The 17386-nt window shown below is 31.7% G+C and overlaps 1 protein-coding gene across 1 annotated transcript in view; it reads right to left on the bottom strand.

Moving 5' to 3' along the window:
* The window catches only part of LOC109074446 (unconventional myosin-VIIa-like), a 51768-nt gene that overhangs the window by 566 nt on the left and 33816 nt on the right, over positions 1-17386 (bottom strand). Inside the window, 23 exon segments of the mRNA XM_042775838.1 lie at positions 38-157; positions 1084-1167; positions 1262-1378; positions 1465-1650; positions 1769-1875; positions 2607-2694; positions 2880-2993; positions 4174-4279; positions 5306-5461; positions 5765-5918; positions 6641-6798; positions 8099-8223; positions 8333-8440; positions 10010-10155; positions 10224-10231; positions 10536-10672; positions 11571-11711; positions 11914-12180; positions 13296-13469; positions 13647-13766; positions 14965-15014; positions 16216-16319; positions 16413-16599. Of these exon segments, the coding sequence (XP_042631772.1) occupies positions 38-157; positions 1084-1167; positions 1262-1378; positions 1465-1650; positions 1769-1875; positions 2607-2694; positions 2880-2993; positions 4174-4279; positions 5306-5461; positions 5765-5918; positions 6641-6798; positions 8099-8223; positions 8333-8440; positions 10010-10155; positions 10224-10231; positions 10536-10672; positions 11571-11711; positions 11914-12180; positions 13296-13469; positions 13647-13766; positions 14965-15014; positions 16216-16319; positions 16413-16599 (2957 nt within the window).

The following is a 17386-nucleotide window of genomic DNA, read 5'->3' as shown; positions in this document are numbered from 1 at the left end:
TTCCTATAAACCTGAGGAAAGTTAGTTTTTCTCTCACCAGTGACGTCTCGCACAGAAGCTTGCTGCCCTGAACCAGGTTGCCGATAGTGATGTGGAAGTACGTGTTCCCGCTGCTCCAGTTGGAGATCTTAGTGAAGGGATACGTGGTTAAAATATCCTGCGGATCGAGAACAGAGAAAACACAGAAAACACAAACATCACTGCACGCTGGGATCAATATTTCATTGCTGAGAAAAAACACAAGTTCAGTCGATGTATAAGTAACATTGTATTAGTATATTCAGAACAGGGCTATTACAGTTCATTAAAACTAAAATAATAAAACATGCTTTAAATAAACATTGCCTGAAATATATATATATACAGTATATATATATAAAAATTAAACACTTTATAAAAATTAAAATAAACATTTACCTAAAATTAATACGGAAAATATAGTAATAAAAGCTAAATATTAATTCAAAATATTATTACATACTATATGATACAAATAAAATTACACTGAGTTTGACTGCAATGCATTATGATTTGTTCCTATTTTCTTTATTTATTTCAGCTATAGTTGCCAAAGCAACATTTCTCATTTTCGTTTATATTTTAAAATAATTAAAAATAAATTAATAAATAAATAATAAGAACAAAAATTACTAAAACTTTAAAATTAAAAACAAAATAAATAACTAATTTAAAATATTTAAAAAAAAAACTATTCAGAAAGAATGTAAAATATGCAACAATAAAACAAAACACTATAACCATGTATTTTAATTTCCCTCACTTCGCAACAAATCCTTTAAATTTAACTATTCAAAACGGAACAAGAATCAAAAATTAGAAATAGTATTAAAAAAACTAAATTATAATGGCATTCATTAAACAACATGTACTATAAACACCAAGCATAAATACATTTATTTGATAAAATGTATTAAAACTAGTGAAACTAAAACTACTGAAACGAATGCATGTGTTTGTGTGCTTGACATTAATTGCAGTACATTTCAGATGATGAAAAATGGAAAATATGGTCGTTGCATGATGAAACTTTAGTAAAAAGCAAGAAAAAGTAAGAAAACTCACCTTGTTCTTGGGGTCGATCAGACTGACTCCATATTTATTGATGGCTATCAACAGGATCTCAGGGAAGTGTGTCTCCGTGGTTTGCTGCATTGGGATCAATGGAAAAAGAAATTATTCAACAAGACAGATCGCTCAATGAAAATGAGCTCTAAGAACTCTCATAGCACAGTGACAGTACCTTCACTTCAAAAAAGGCTGAGCCAAACGTGGGCCATTTGAAAATGATCTTCAGAAACATCAGCTTGGCTTCCTCCCTTGACTTCCCAGGATGTCGGTTGAAGTACGCCACGATCGACTGCAGATCATAAAGATGATATGTTCTGAAAAGGTCAGTATGTGAAGGACACACACAGCTGAGATCACTGTAAGTGTGACACAAACCCTTTTCCAGTCGTCGGGCGAGAGCTGGCGAATCAGGTCCTGAGGAATCAGCTCCTTCAGCATCTTGGGAATGCTGGGAAAGTGGGATTTGTCATCCTCGAATTTGACCCGGTAGATCAGAGCGCCGAGCTGGAAAACCTCTTCTCTGGAGCATTTATGATATCCACGCAGATACTTGGGAAGTTCCTACACATACATGTAGATTATGAATATGTGATATGCTCTATTTGACACAGTACAGGGTTTTAACCATGGTTCTTTCATAGTTTCATGATGTACTATATAGATGTTTATGTCAGCTCACCTGATAATAATGGAAGATGGAGTCTGCGAAGGAGTCTTTGCCTGGAACGGTGGTCGTCCACAACTTCTTCATGAAAAACACCTGGTAGGTCAATGATGGCACTATACCTGAACATCAATAAAATAAAATAAAATAAAATAAAATAAAAATTAAATTAAATTAAATTAAATTAAATTAAATTAAATTAAATTAAATTAAATTAAATTAAATTAAATTAAAATTCAGCTTTATTTATTAATACTTTTATTCAGCAAGGATGCATTAAATTGATCAAAAGTAAAGACATTTATAATGTTACTAAGGGTTTCTATTTTAAACAAATGTTGTTTTTTTAAATAAACATACTATTTAAAATAAAATAAAAAATCCTGAAAAATAAAATGCATCAGTTTCCACAAAGATATTAAGCAGCACAACTGTTTTCAAGAAAGAAATGTAATCCGAAATGTTTATTGAGCAGCAAATCAGCATATTAGAATGATTTCTGAAGATTATGTGACACTGAAGACTGAAGTAATAATGCTGAAAATACAGCTGCGCATCACATAAATAAATTACATTTTCCAATAAATAAAGAAAAAAAAAAAATATAATAAATAATAATAAAAAAAAAAATCCCCCCATCAAAAAATAAATGCAGCCTTGATGAGCATGAGTCTGCTTTCAAAAGAATCTTACCAGTCCTTACCAAATACTAGTGTATCATGGTACTGACATCCAAAGAATGTCAAAAAAATAAAAATAAAATAAAATATCCATGGTAATGTTTTGTTAGTGTACATGAGAGATGAATAGAGTAAACTCTACAGTAAATGTGCAGTAAAATTCACAGCTGTACCATCTTTAGCAGGTCTCGCTTTCTTGATCCAGTCTGTCAAATGGCGGACAAAATCAAAGAAGAAATCACCCTCAGGTACACTTATCACCTACAACACACAAACACAGACAAATGTCTCGATAGAAATCCCATATTATTCTAACCCCATTACCTACTTAGTTAATGGTTTATCTTGGGTTAGGCATGAAAGATTGGTTTCAGGACCAGTTAAAGATCCAGAAAGATGTGCTAGATTGTCAAAGACGATGCTCTGGCTCACTGTGTGATTTTTACCTTATCAGAGATCTTGACAAACAGACTGAAGCCGTCGGGTGATTTGAGCAGCAGTCTGCCGGAGATGTTCAGACAGAAGTCTTTGGCCTTCGTGCTGGACTCCACCTCAAACGCCTGAAACACACCGAAATAAACACAAAGCAATATCAAACAATCCCAAAAAAATCAAAAATAATAATCTTGTAAATCAAAAAAAATCATAAAATCACAAACACTAAAACAGCGCTATTCTAGCATCACTGATACTATTATAGCTTCTGGTAATATTTTGAATTAAGATTTTATTTTTACATTTTCAGTTTTTTTTTTCCTGTTTTTTTTTGTCATTTTTATTATTATTTTTTTATTGTTTTAATTCATTATTTTTTTTGCGTATTTGTTATAGTTTATTTCGTGCTGGTTATTTTGGTATTTTATGTTAACCTAAATGAAAATGAGAAATGCTGCCTTAGAAATATTATTAAAAATATTTTTTCAATTAACTTTTATTAATCTAATTTTATTATTAACATAAATTTAATTCAATATTCAAGGAGAATATAAAAGTAGGATTTAAAAGTAGAAATGTGAAGCTTTATTCAATGTTATTTCAGTATCATTGATACACAATTACAGTTTCTGTTAGTATTTTGAATTAGATTTTATGTTTTCACTTTTTAGTTATAGTTTTAGTTATTTTGTTGTGTTTTTGTCATTTTTATTATTATTTTTTAAAATATGTCTATATAGTTTGTATACATATGTGACCTTGGACCACAAAACCAGTCATAAGTGTCCATTTTTTAAAATTGATATTTATACATCATCTGTAAAAATCTGGAATCTGAGGGTGCAAAAAAATCTAAATATTGAGAAAATCACCTTTAAAGTTGTCCAAATGAAGTTCTTAGCAATACAAATTACTAATCAAAAATTAAGTTTTGACATATTTACGGTAGGAAATTTACAAAATATCTTCATGGAACATGATCTTTAGTTAATATCCTAATGATTTTTGGCATGAAAGAAAAATCAATAATTCTGACCCATACAATGTATTTTTGGCTATTGCTATAATTATACCCCAGCGACTGCTTAAGACTGCTTTTGTGCTCCAGGGTTACATATTTTTTATTTGTTTATTCAGTGTTTGTTATTTTAATACTTAGAACCCTACTTTAATTTCATTTTATTTCATAAAAAGGTCTTTGTTGAAGCTCAGTATATCAGTGTCACCTCTGAATCACATTACTGTCCAAATAAACAAGCTCTCCATATGTTTGATGAGTCATAAGCAGACGCAGGTCTGTCTCACCTCATCAGTGTCGTCGGGGAAGTAGACTTTGTGAAAGATCTGTGTGGTCTTGTGCTGAATAGCCTCCACCTCCACAAGGTGCGGCGGATATTTGCGGGAACCATTCCTGCACACAAGCAAGCATACGGTGTCCGTGAAGAGGCATTCATACTGTAACACACTGCAAAGAGCACTCATATTCACAACAATACGACTAAAGAGTCCTCCTGACTGAGACCTCAGAATGGAGTGACATTCACAGAGAGATAAAGAGGACATGACATCAAAACCAAACTGCTTAATTATGAGCATCCAGCGGCTCAGACAGAAGAGATGAGTCATTCCACTTCAGAAACAGAGTCATTTCAGGAGCACTGGTGCATTCGAGCCCAAGCTGGTGAGTCGAAATTACAACATCAGAAGAGTTAAAGTCACTTTGGTGCAAGATGATCTTTTGTAGATTATCTCTTAATTCAAAATAAACTAAATAAATAAAATCTGCATTTGCTTTTGCAAATGCTTTTAATCAAAGCAACTTGCATTGTATTCGAGGTATACATTGTATCATTTCATGCATTCCATATGCTTTACTAATAAAAAACGTGGGGGGGCAAACTTGCAATCGTATTCGAGGTATACATTGTATCATTTCATGCATTCCATGATCCTGGTGTTGCTAGAGCCATGCTATCCTTAGAGCAACAATTTTTAAATTTGTATGTTTATTTAAGAAGCCATTGCAGATCAAATCATTATGCATTCTATCATAATTGTACAATACAATTGTATTTTGTATAGATAGCTAGGTTTACTGTAAATGAAATTCAAGTCGGAAAAATACAATTGCAGCAAATTTATGATGTCTTTGCTTCTCCAAAAGCACCCAAAGGCAGTGAAATATCACCAGCTGATCAGGATAAATGAGTTACATGAAGGAAGAAAACAGCTGTAAGTCACTAGCCTTTCTAAACTGTCAAAAATTGAAAAATAAAATAAAATCATAGATTGGACTAAAAGATCTTCTGCATATTAAGAAGTCTGTGCAAAGGTTCTCTTTCATGGTATATTCTACTTTAGATGGGGGTATCTTTGCAATATAAATATGCTGTTGATACATTAAATGCATGTGCGTGTGGTGAGGGAGGGTTTTCACCGTAAAGCTTTCTGCAGTCTCTGCATGCAGTCAGACGCCAGCGGATGATGTTTCTTCGACTGTAGAAACCTCTGGACGTGAGGTAAGAGGACGTTACTGGGAGGAAAGAGACCGGCACACAACCAGAGCAACTCCCAGCCCTTCTCCTCACTGTACCTGCACAAACACACACAGCAGCTTTAAAACTTTCTATTTGCCAAAGAAAATAAATGATATAACAGTTTCAACAAAACTGTGACAAATCAGCATATTAGAATGATTTCTGAAGAATCATGTGACACTGAAGACTGGAGTAATGATGCTGGAAATTCAGTTTTGATCGCATTAATAAATTACATTTTACAATATATTTAAACAGAAAACAGTTTTTATAATCGTAAAAATATTTCACCCTACAACCCAAAATTCTGAATGGCAGAAATCACAGCATCTGGCTATAAACGTAAAGGAGAGACGTACTTGACATGGTTTTCAGTCATTTGTTTGATGATCTGGCAGAAGATCTCATCTTTTAGAGGCTCTGCCTTCAGCGCAGTCTCGAAGATCTGATCTGTGAGCTCGTTCACAGACCGCGTCCGCTTGGACGGATAATCGCCCATATATTTCATTATAGGTGCAGGACAGTGGGTCAAGGAACAGTCAGAAAAAATTAATATCCATGAACTTCTATTTTAGACTCAAAATAAATGAAATCACGTTACTTAATATCAAATCAAAAGAAGAAATACAAAATTATATTTTGGTGAAAGAAAATAAAGAATATTTTAGGGCCTATGCTATATTTCACACTAAAATCTCAATTAAAAATTAAGAATTTAAGAATTATATTTTGCATAAAGAAAAAAGCCAATTTTATGGCCCAGGTCACATTTTAGCCCAAAATCTAAAATATGTAAAATTATTATAAAGAAAATAATGCCTATTTTAAGCCCCAAGTCAAAAAAAATAAATAAAAAAATAAATAAATTAAATTATATTTTATACTAAAAATTATGCCTATTTTAGGGCCCAGGTCATATTTCAGCCAATAATTGAAGAAAAATCTGAAATTATATTTTGCATAAAGAAAATAAAGCCTATTATAATGCCAAGATCATATTTCAGATCAAAAAAAAAAAAAATAAAAAACTATTAAATGATGTTTTGCATAATGAAAAAAAAGCCTATTTTAGGGCCCAGGTCAACCCAAAATCAACGAAAAATGCATAAAAAAATAAAGGCTATTTTAAAAATCTAAATCAACAGAAAATAAAATCGCTATATGGCTCACTCAGCACTTCACAATCAGTCACAAGGACGCATTCATCATCCATGTATCCCAGGTCTGAAGGATATCAATGAAAGCCATGCAGGCCTCCTGGGACAGCTCCTCATGGCCCACACACTTCTTCAGCAAGGCCTGTTTGATGGGTTCTCGTGTGCAGCACCACAGTTTGTCCTTCCCGCGGTTCTTGGTGATCATCACTCTACTGAGCGTGTGTTTGGGAGGAGGCCTGGATGAGTGAAGAGGGTCATGGGTCAATTAGGGTCAAAACACATATGCATTTGCATGAGTTAATTATGTGTATTAAGTGACTGCTTACAACATTTTCTTTGTAAAGACAATTATTATTTTCCTTAGAACATGCACAATAAGACCAAGAACAGGGTGGAATTTACATTCCACAAAATAAAATAAAATAAAATAAAATAAAATAAAATAAATAAAATAAAATAAAATAAAATAAAATAAAATAAAATAAAATAAAATAAAATAAAATAAAATAAAATAAAATAAAATAAAATAAAAAATAAAAAAGACTGCTAGCAACAATCCAGATTTGAAATTAATTTACATTTATTTTATTATTGAAAAGCATAATATTAAAAATAGGCTTTAAGATTTTATTAAAGCAAAATATAAATTTCTTACTCTTTTTTTTCTTTCTTACGTGACATTGGTCCAAAAACAGGCTTTTATTTTGGGCTGACATGGGTCTTAAAATTGGCATTTAATAGGCTTCAGTTATATTTTGCATAAAGAAAATTAAGCCTATTTAATTTCTCTTTAAATGAAGAATAATTATTTTTTATGAAAAAAAAAAACATTTTAAAATCATTAAGTTCTATATTTGTGTCATTATTTTTCATAAGAATAAATGTCATTCTATGTTTAGAATAATAATCATATTTTATAATATATTACAAATTCATGAATAACTTTAGACACAATACTTTTTATTCTATAAATCAGAATTTAATTTAGAATAAATTAATTTACTTTTTTTACTACTTAAAACATCAAGATATTATATAGAAATATACACACACTCACAGATTCTTTTCTATCTTGAATTTAGGCAGAGATATGACATGTGCCTTAGAATAGACTTAATTTACTTTTTATAAAAAATATACAAAAATTACATTGTGTATAAAGAAAAAACCCACTTTAAGACCATTACCATATGTTTTATAATTGTCAAATTTTTATAACAATAAATCTCATTTTCACAATAAATCTCACAACACTTTTTTTCTATAAACCAGAATTTAATTATATTTAAAAATCTATTTAATTTATTCAATAAAATCTATTAACATAAATAAAAAAAATATGAAAACAAAAAACATTTAGAGACATTAATGGTGACCCTATATATATATATATAACTCTGTCTGGACAGCACTTTTTTCTATAAATCAGAATATAATTATGTTTATTTATTTATTAATTTAATTGACTTCATTGACGTTATGTTGTTATTTGAGACGGTGTAGGGACATTGTGGCAACAGAAGTGTGGTTGTTCACCTGAAGTAGTCATAGGAGAATTCCTCCAGCGTGTACGGCTTTATCCTCTCCTCCGTCTCCATTACAGGAACGTGGGAAATCCGGATCGACTCCTGCCGCTGGTCTGGTGTCATGGTAACCAAAGCCTGAGCCGTGCAAAAAAGGGATGGAGAATGTGAGAGGGTTTCATAAAAGACTGCAATAATAAATATAAAACGCCCCCTGCAGCAGAACATAATATTATAATATCAGTACCACGATATCTCCTCTCTGTTTGGTTCTGTCGTTGATCCCGTGAGCCCAGCCGGACGTCATGACCTGCTCGCCCGTGTCCTGGTCCAACAGAATTGGAGCCAGCCGAAGCTCAGGAACGTTGAAACAACAAATGAATAACAGAATAAATTAACCATTAAAGAAAATAAAAAACCTTGAAACATACACCTACTATCAAAAAAAAGCCAACAGCATCCCAAATTAAAACTTGGTAAGGGACGTCAAAGACCTGCTGCCTCGCCCGTGTCTGGTCCAACAGAAATGAGCGTCACTTTCAGGAAAGTATCCGGAGTGGAACGTTAATCATCGCCGGCCTAGGCTGATCAGGATATTATTAAAAACAGAACTAAATTCTGATTTTCAGACAAAAAAAGTGACACTTACTGTCAAAGAAATGCCTGCAGCACCCCAAATTAAAACGTGTTATTAAAAACAGAACTGAATTCTGATTTTCAGACAAAAAGTTTTGTGTCAAGACAGGGAAATTCATTAGTTTATAATAATAGTATTATTATATTAATATATATTAATAATTAAAAATATATATATTATACTGTGAATTAGATTTTTTTTCTCCTTAAATATATGCTTAATTGTCATGAAAAAATATTACACAAATATTTAAAAAATAAAGCCTCTAAACTTAATACAACTATACAACATAAAACATATAACTATAAATTCGTTCTGAAATATTTACCTCAGAAATAAAAACCCTATACTTAAACAGCATTAAAAAAGCTACATTAAAAAAGTTACATTTCATATTTGTTCTTTAATTTTGGGCTAAAATGGCCCTTAAAAAAAATCAGGCTTTATTTTCTTTATGCAAAATATAATTTCATATTATTTTAAGTTTGTTCTGAAATATGACCTGGGTCCTAAAATAAAATGTATCTTCTTTATGAAAAATATGATTTTATATATTCTCCTTTGATTTTGGGCTGATCTGGGCCTTGATAATATAATATAATATAATATAAAATACTAAATATAAATAAATAATATAACTATAATATAATATCAGATATAATATAATATAATATAATATAAAAACTATATAATATAATATAATATAATAGATATGAAATATGACCAAAGCACTAAAAAAAAAAATATTTTTATTTAATCAAAAAAAGAACTAAAAAATTCATTATATTTCATTAAGAAAAAAGATTTATTTTATTAATTTTCTTTAAGGGGGGGAATTATGAGGACCCTAAAATCAATATGATGCAAACCCCTAATTTCTATTTACCAAAAGAGCCTCTTTATTTATTTTAGGTGATACTACTTTGTTTTGGGCTGTATCTGGGGGCCTGAACTACGGGTATAATCTAGGCGCAGGTACTTCATTAAGTATCTTAGTTGTTAAGGCCTTTTGCAGGTTGTTTTACAACTACCAGTCTAAGCCAAAGCACTAAAAAGGCTTTATTGCGAATGTGATGTGTTTTAATTTTCAATTTTAATGTAGATGTTTCCAGGAAAAAACATAATTTAATATTTCCCTAAAATAAAACACTTTCTTTATGCAAAACATAATTTAATATTTCCCTAAAATAGGCCTCTTTATGTAAAATATATATATATATATTTTTGGTTGTAGCTGAAATATTATTTGGCCATGCATTAGTGAGATTCACCCATTTAGGCAAAAGCAAAAGTATAAAGGTCCATTGATATGATGTGTTTGTGTCCTTCTCTCTAACCTGGACTGGGGTTGTCCTGCAAGGCCACAACAAACTTGGATCTCTTCCTGAGCCCCTCTAGGAAGGTGACCACCAAGTAACGTAACCACCATGCCCCTAATGGACCTCAACGTTAACTCAGCCTAATCTTATACTCGTCTCCTTCTATGAAAACCAAAACTAACCTCTGATCCTTACCCCCCCCACAAACAAAAAACCATATAGCTTCAAAGCTCAAATCATGTGAAAAATAACCTCCAAATGAATCTCTGTGAAAAGCCGTACTTGCTGCTGGACACAGTAGTGATCTCTGGGAAAGAAAGCTCCAGAAGAACCAACTAAACCCCATCCAAGAATAAAACCACAATCAAGTCTACATCCACGATCAAGACCATCACCCTTCAGAAAAACAATAAACTTCAGAAAAACAGTACACTAAGCATAAACAGCCATCTGTAAACATACAGCACACAAACCTTGTGCAATATTAATGCGACATAATTTGTGAAAAAACACCTGAAAATTTAAAGGCCTCATAGAATCTTGAGAATAACAAAGGCCACTTATAACGAGCAAATTCCACAACTTCCTCCTTCACTTTCTGAGGGTCCACCCTCTTCTGGGTGTAGATGCCCTACAAACACAACATAATGGGTTACTAACAGCTTTGTTGATTTCATTACCGTTAAAATACATAATTGTTCAGAACTATATATAGTATAGTAAATATCTGGTTGCTAAGACAACATACATTCTCTTTTCCATTTAAAGTACTAAAATAACAAAAACCAAATATCTATATATATATATATATATCATTTTTTTTTTTTTTTTTTTTTTTTGTAAATGTACTTAATTGTCTTTAAAATAATATCAAAACTATAGAAAATCTTAGTGGTCCTAAAACACGCTTAATTTTTAATGCAAAATATAACATTTATTTATTTATTTTTTTGGCCAGAAATATTACCTGGGCCCAAAAACTTTATTAGTTTTTTCATGCAAAATGTAATTATTTTCTGTTGATTTTTAAACCTTTTCATGACAGTTAATTTCATTTACATTTTCCTAATTTAAATATATATATTGCAATTTAATTTCATATTTTCCCTATTCTAAATCTATTTTAGTATTAACATATTTAAGATTTTTTCCCATGACATTTTTATGTTAATTATTACATTTTCTTATTTTATATATAAAAAAGAATAGCATTTCTGCTTTTATTTCTTTTAATTTTGGGATCCTATTTAATAAATTAATTAATTAAATTAAATTAAATTAATATGATCCTGACATGTTTTCTTTTTGACTATGTGCCACTTTCTGAATGCAATTACTGAGGTCATGTGACAACTAAATAGCACACTCCTCTTTTAAACCTTTATCATTTCACACTGCATACTATTTTTTTTTTTTTTTAAAAAGCAGGCAGTATGCAGTACATTCGTCTTCCATTCCAAATACCACTATGTGAGTGTAGTGATTATTAAGTTTGGCACCCATTATTACACAGACCACAATTAACCCACGCCCATTTCTCCAGCTGATCTCTCCGAGCTGATCTCTCTGTCGGGAATGTAGGATGGAATAAGACTCAAAAGGCGCTCCACAAGGATCTCAGAGCCGTAGTCCACGTAATACTGCTGCGACGCCAGCTCCGCCAGATCCTCCTGGAAAGACGAAACAGAACGGAAAGATGCAGAAAGAGTACAAGGAAAGTAGACGTGCAAGACAATCAAAAGAAAGAAAAGTGGTGGAAAAACAGATAAAAAGCAAAAGAAAGATGCAGAAAAAGAGAATATTTCCTCCTTAGAAATACAATGGGTGATTGAAAACTCAGTTTATTTAGTTTTCTGTGTCTGAGGTTCGTACCCGATCACAGCGGTATTCGCCGAACTTGACGCCGCGCACGATCTGCTGGTAGATGAGGTTGGTAGCGACGCTGTCCTCCGTCGGGTCCGGAGACTGGTCCTCCAGTTCGGGTCTGCCACGGGCCCGGAAGTGAATATCTCACTTCCTGAAGAAACAGATACCAGGGGGCGTTGCGCTCCTGCGCGCCCTACCCTACAGCCTAACACTCACACAACTCATACACATCACGTCCATCACTACATCACTACCGCTGCCCAGAGACGAAACCTGCCAAACACAGTCCTTGTAAAGCCTGGCATATGAAATCATAGTCAGAAAAATCACTTTTACTGAACCTTGGCATATGTGTTTTCTTCGAGTATCATATTTGATACAGTTTCATTATACAGTGAGTATAATTGTCTTGAAAAATGACAAAAATCTAGTAAATCTTAATGGTCCGAAAACAGGCTTAATTTTTAATGCGAAATATAATTTCAGATTTTTCTTTCGATTCTGGGCTGAAATATAAAAAAGGGCTTTATTTTCTACGTGCAAAATGTAATTTTACATATTTTTTCTATTAAATTTAAAACCTATTTTCTGTTTTAAATTTTTTTTAGAATATTTCCATGTGATATTTTCTAGGCAATTAATTTCATTCGTGTTCTCTTTATATAAATAAAAAAGAATAATATTTATTTCTTTTAATTTAATTTGGGGATGAAATATGATCCTGTGAGATCTTGAATCACCTCCGAAATATTTAATCACTAACAAGAAAATTCTTGAACCTGTAAAGCCTGATGTAAGAAATAATTGAACCTTTAGACTGAAAGGAAAAAACAAGAAGCTTACAAAATCTGATTATCATAATTAACACATCAGACTACAACAACCCACATAACACAATATAGTATAAAATATAGTGAGAACAAACGGAAATCAACTTTAAAAAACAATAAAAATGTAAAAAAAATCTAGAAAATCTTAACGGTTCTAAAATAAAAACAAAATTAAATACAAAACAGAATTAAAAAATTACCTTGGTACAAAAAATACCACTTTAACAAAAAATTGGAAAAAATTAACTTCCTTGCAAAATTTTTCTGTTGAACTTCTCTTTAACCCATTTTAATATTAAACCTATTTTAGGATTTCTGATTTAAAACCTATTAAAATTATTTTTCCATGTGACATTTTCATGGCAGTTTATTTAATTCTCATTTTCTTCATTTAAATTAAAAAAAAAGATCAGTCAGACGACAGAAGACATGCAGCAGATTGTGTGCAACAGGTCTTATGGTAAAGTTTGAACCATTTAGAGGCCTGTATCAAATATGATTAGTTAAATATACACAATAATTAAGCCAAAAAGACCTCTTGTTTGTGAGTTTGTGTACCTTATCAAACAAAGCGATGTACAGGGAGAAGCCAAACCGATCCTGGAGGCTGATCTTGTCGGACAGCGCGTTGCAGAGCTCCATGGCTGTGGTCGCTGAGTCCGTCAACAGGGTTTTTGTGGTTCCGTCCATAAACGTCACAGGCAGCATTATCGGCTTCTTTGATTTCGTGGCCTTGGGTGAAATTGTGAAAGACGGCATCATATGAACAGCTTTTAATTGTGCTTTTTTTTGTCCTGGAGTTTGATGGACCCTAGAGTCACTGTCTACTTTTATTGCATGGAAAACAGCAGCAGAACTATACTGGTTTTTAAAAGAGCTTTTACAATCGGTAAAGTCAGTAGTTGATACCTGAAGCTCTAGCCAGGAGGGCGGCTGTGTTCTTGTTCCGTTTACAAACGTTCTCCTCAGTCTCTCCTCGCAGTAGGGAGCGTAACCCGGAGGACCTTCACTGATGAAGTTCCTCAAGTACTACAGGAAGAAGACAGACACTGAACTTACAATCAAAATGAACCCTCATAGACCCACTGATGCCAAAGAAAACAAATAATTAAAAGCAATGTAGTCATACCTATTTAAAATATAAAAATATATTATTAAGTATTAAATGGAACATTAAATTTTAAATACTTAAAAAAAAAAATTAAGAAAATAATTTAAAACTTTAAAAAATGTAAATTAAAACACGCGCATTTAAGTAAGTATATTTATTAAATTATGGAAACTTATTTCATGGAAACTTAAAACAAAATTAAATTAAATTAAATTAAATTAAATTAAATTAAATTAAATTAAATTAAATTAAATACATGTTCTGTGGCTACAGACACAACTGCTCAATGTGAGTATTTAATTTGTTAATTTAATTGAATATATAATTTAAATTAAAAAATAATTAAAAACATTTTAATTAAAAAAAATGCATTTAAATAACTAAATTAATAATTATTTATGTAATTAAAATGATAGAAAATGAAACATTCCCCAAATAATAATAATAATAATAATAATTAACATAAACATACATTTTCTGAATGTTGCAGAAATGCAACAGTGGGCCTTAAATGTTCTTATATTTACACAACAGTAAATCACTGAATATATTATAAAATGACTTTTATTGTAGCCTAAGGTTTTATTTTTCTAACATGCTGGGAACATTCCTAGAAGTGCACATGCAAATTGTAATAAGAATTCATTTTAGAAAATGCATAAAAATTGTATTAACCTTGACTCATAAATGCATATCCTCTAAAGGTTCATAATGCAGTAGCTCCGTATTGTAAAGTCAAATGCAATTGTATAATAATTCATTTTAAAAGCAGTAAAAATTTTATAACCTTGAAAACTCAAAACACAAAATAAAAAATTAAGTAAAAATTTTATAACCTTGAAAACTCATAATGCAATATCAATATTTCAGTCTCTGAAGGTTCAATAAATACAGTATGTCCGGATTTTAATAAGTACTTGAATACCATCCAGACATGATTAAAGTATTCATCTGTGTTTGAAATATTACAGATGCACTAATCGAAGAAGAGAAGAAGATTTGTAGTCAAACTTCAAAAACCAAAAAAAAGAAGCGGACAACACAAAAAGCAAGTCAAACTTGGAGATCCAAAACATAAAGAGGGACAATTAAAGGCATATAACCAGCGTTTCTCACCTTCACAAACTTCTCAGAGGGAGCGAAGCAGCCGACACACAGAGACTCAGCTGCTTACAGATCTGACAGTAGATCTAAAATCTGATACAAACAACAGCAACTAAAAATCCTCACAGTAGATCTCATCTCTGAGAGAAACAACAGGAAGAAAAATGCTCAGGGAGTGATCAGTATATGCTTTGCTGTGTATTATATTCATAATATTATATTTCCGTATCCACAATCTGACCTCAGGCCTCGAGCAAAGCATTCCCCTACCAATTAAAGTGCAGCTTCTCCAGGTTGGATGACTGTCGCACCCACAACAATCCATTACCATTGTTCACCTACAAAACAACAACAATAAAAAACAGCGCGTAGCGTCACCTAAAACAACAAACAATAACAAACATTAGACAAAGAGAGGGGTTAAAAAGAAGGGGTAAAGAAGGGGTTTTCAAAATAATTTTATTAGGTGTAAAATATTTATTTGAAGAATCCCCTGAAATTTTAGGTTAATATTTTTCATTAATTTAATGACACAATCATATATTCACTGTTCTCTGATGTTAAAATAAAATAAAATAAAATAAAATAAAATAAAATAAAATAAAATAAAAATAAAATAAAATAAAATAATATAAAATAAAATAAAATAAAATGTTTAGTCATAGAAAATAATGGTAAAATATTTACTTGAAGTACCACAGAGATTTTAGGCCAGTATTTTATTATTTAAAAACACATTTAAATGATCATGGTGTCATGGAGATCTGGTTGGTTCAAATAATATTTTCACATCCCCTAATAACCAACAAGATTAAATTTACAAAATAACCTCAAAATTTTTTATTTTTACAAATTGAAGCAAAAACTTTAAAAAAAACATTCATCAATTTCATAGCATTAAAAAAACCATAATAAAAATTAACCTTTTCCTCTATAAAGAACCTTTAGTGCAATGGGTCATGAGCCCGATGAAGAAGAAGAACATTTTAATAAGTAAAAGAACCTTTACCTCAATAAAAAAAACCATCAAAGAAATAACTGAAAAGATTCCGTGGATGTTAAAGGTTCTTCATGGAACCATCAATGCCAATGAAAAAAAAACCGTTATTTTTCAGAGTGTTGCAGACAATGAAATGAATCTCTGCAGGGTTTTGCTGCTCAGAGACAGAGACTCATACCTGTGAAATCAATGTCTTAAAGGGGTAACTGAGTTCAAAAACCAAAAGCGAGCTCCCAGAAATGAGGGAATAAAACTAACCTCACCTTTAATCTTGGACTTCTTCTTCAGGGTGAGCGACACCAGCTTGTGACGCACACTGCTCTTCTTGTTGTGAGCAGACATACAGCTGTGCCGCACACTGCTTCGTCTTGCAGTGGACTTTCAGTGGTCGAGAGTTCTTAGGAGAATGGATACGACAAAGTGCCTTTGGATCATGCGACAATAACCACTGCATTAATGCTTCTTGCCGAGTGTCTCGTAGATCTTGGTCATGACAGGGATCTTCTCGCTGCCGTCGCTGATCACCTCTCTCTATTAGGTCTCCTGAAGATCACCCATCAATCTCATAAAGGTCATCGCTTGTGCCAACGAAGCGTTGCTCGTAGATCTTGGTCATGCCAGGAGATCTTGACTCGCTTGCCGCGTCGCTGATGGCCAGTGTGGTATTTTGGATTCTTGTGAAGGGTCACGCCATGAAGTGGGCGTATCTACGCACGATGAGCGACATGGTGATGCACCACGGCCCAGAGCGCGCCAGAACCGCTTAATCCGTAATGACCAGATCCGAGCAAATTAATGAGTACAAATCCTTTAGATACTAGCAAATTTCAGTTACGGTATCATGACTCATTTCAAGTACCGTTAAGTCTGCGAACACAAGTCATATTTCAAGTTATGTTGTCAAAATATTCAATATTTTAGCTTATGTCTTTAGACCAAGTATTTCTTAGAATTATTATATATATATATATATATATATATTATATATATACATACAGCGTATTATACTGCATGCATTAGTAGATTTTTGTATCGTTAGCCCTTTTCTGACTTATATCCAATTTACCTTTTAATTGTGACTAACCCTCACGCATTAGACACCATTCGTCAATGTCCTTAGTTTATATTAGCATAATTATCTGCTACTACCCATATTAAGTATTATAATGTGTGTGGATAGAACGATAGGTCAAATAGTAATTCAATTTTAACCCATCCTTCCACATATTTTTATTTCAAATAAATAAAAAATTTAGTTAAAATTATAAAAATTTAGTTAAATAAAAAATTAATTTAAAGTATAATTAATTAAATATAGTCCATAATTAAATTTCAATTATAATAAAAAAATTTATGTTGCTGTCTTTTGGGTAACAGTTGGTTATTAATTTTTGTTGTGTGTTATTAGTTAATGTTTTTAAGAAAAAAAACAAT

The sequence above is a fragment of the Cyprinus carpio genome, chromosome A18 (genome assembly GCF_018340385.1).
Source record: "Cyprinus carpio isolate SPL01 chromosome A18, ASM1834038v1, whole genome shotgun sequence".
Classification (NCBI taxonomy): Eukaryota; Metazoa; Chordata; class Actinopteri; order Cypriniformes; family Cyprinidae; genus Cyprinus; species Cyprinus carpio.
The sequence above is the reverse complement of the archived record's forward strand: the minus strand, read 5'-3'. Positions and strand labels throughout refer to the sequence as shown.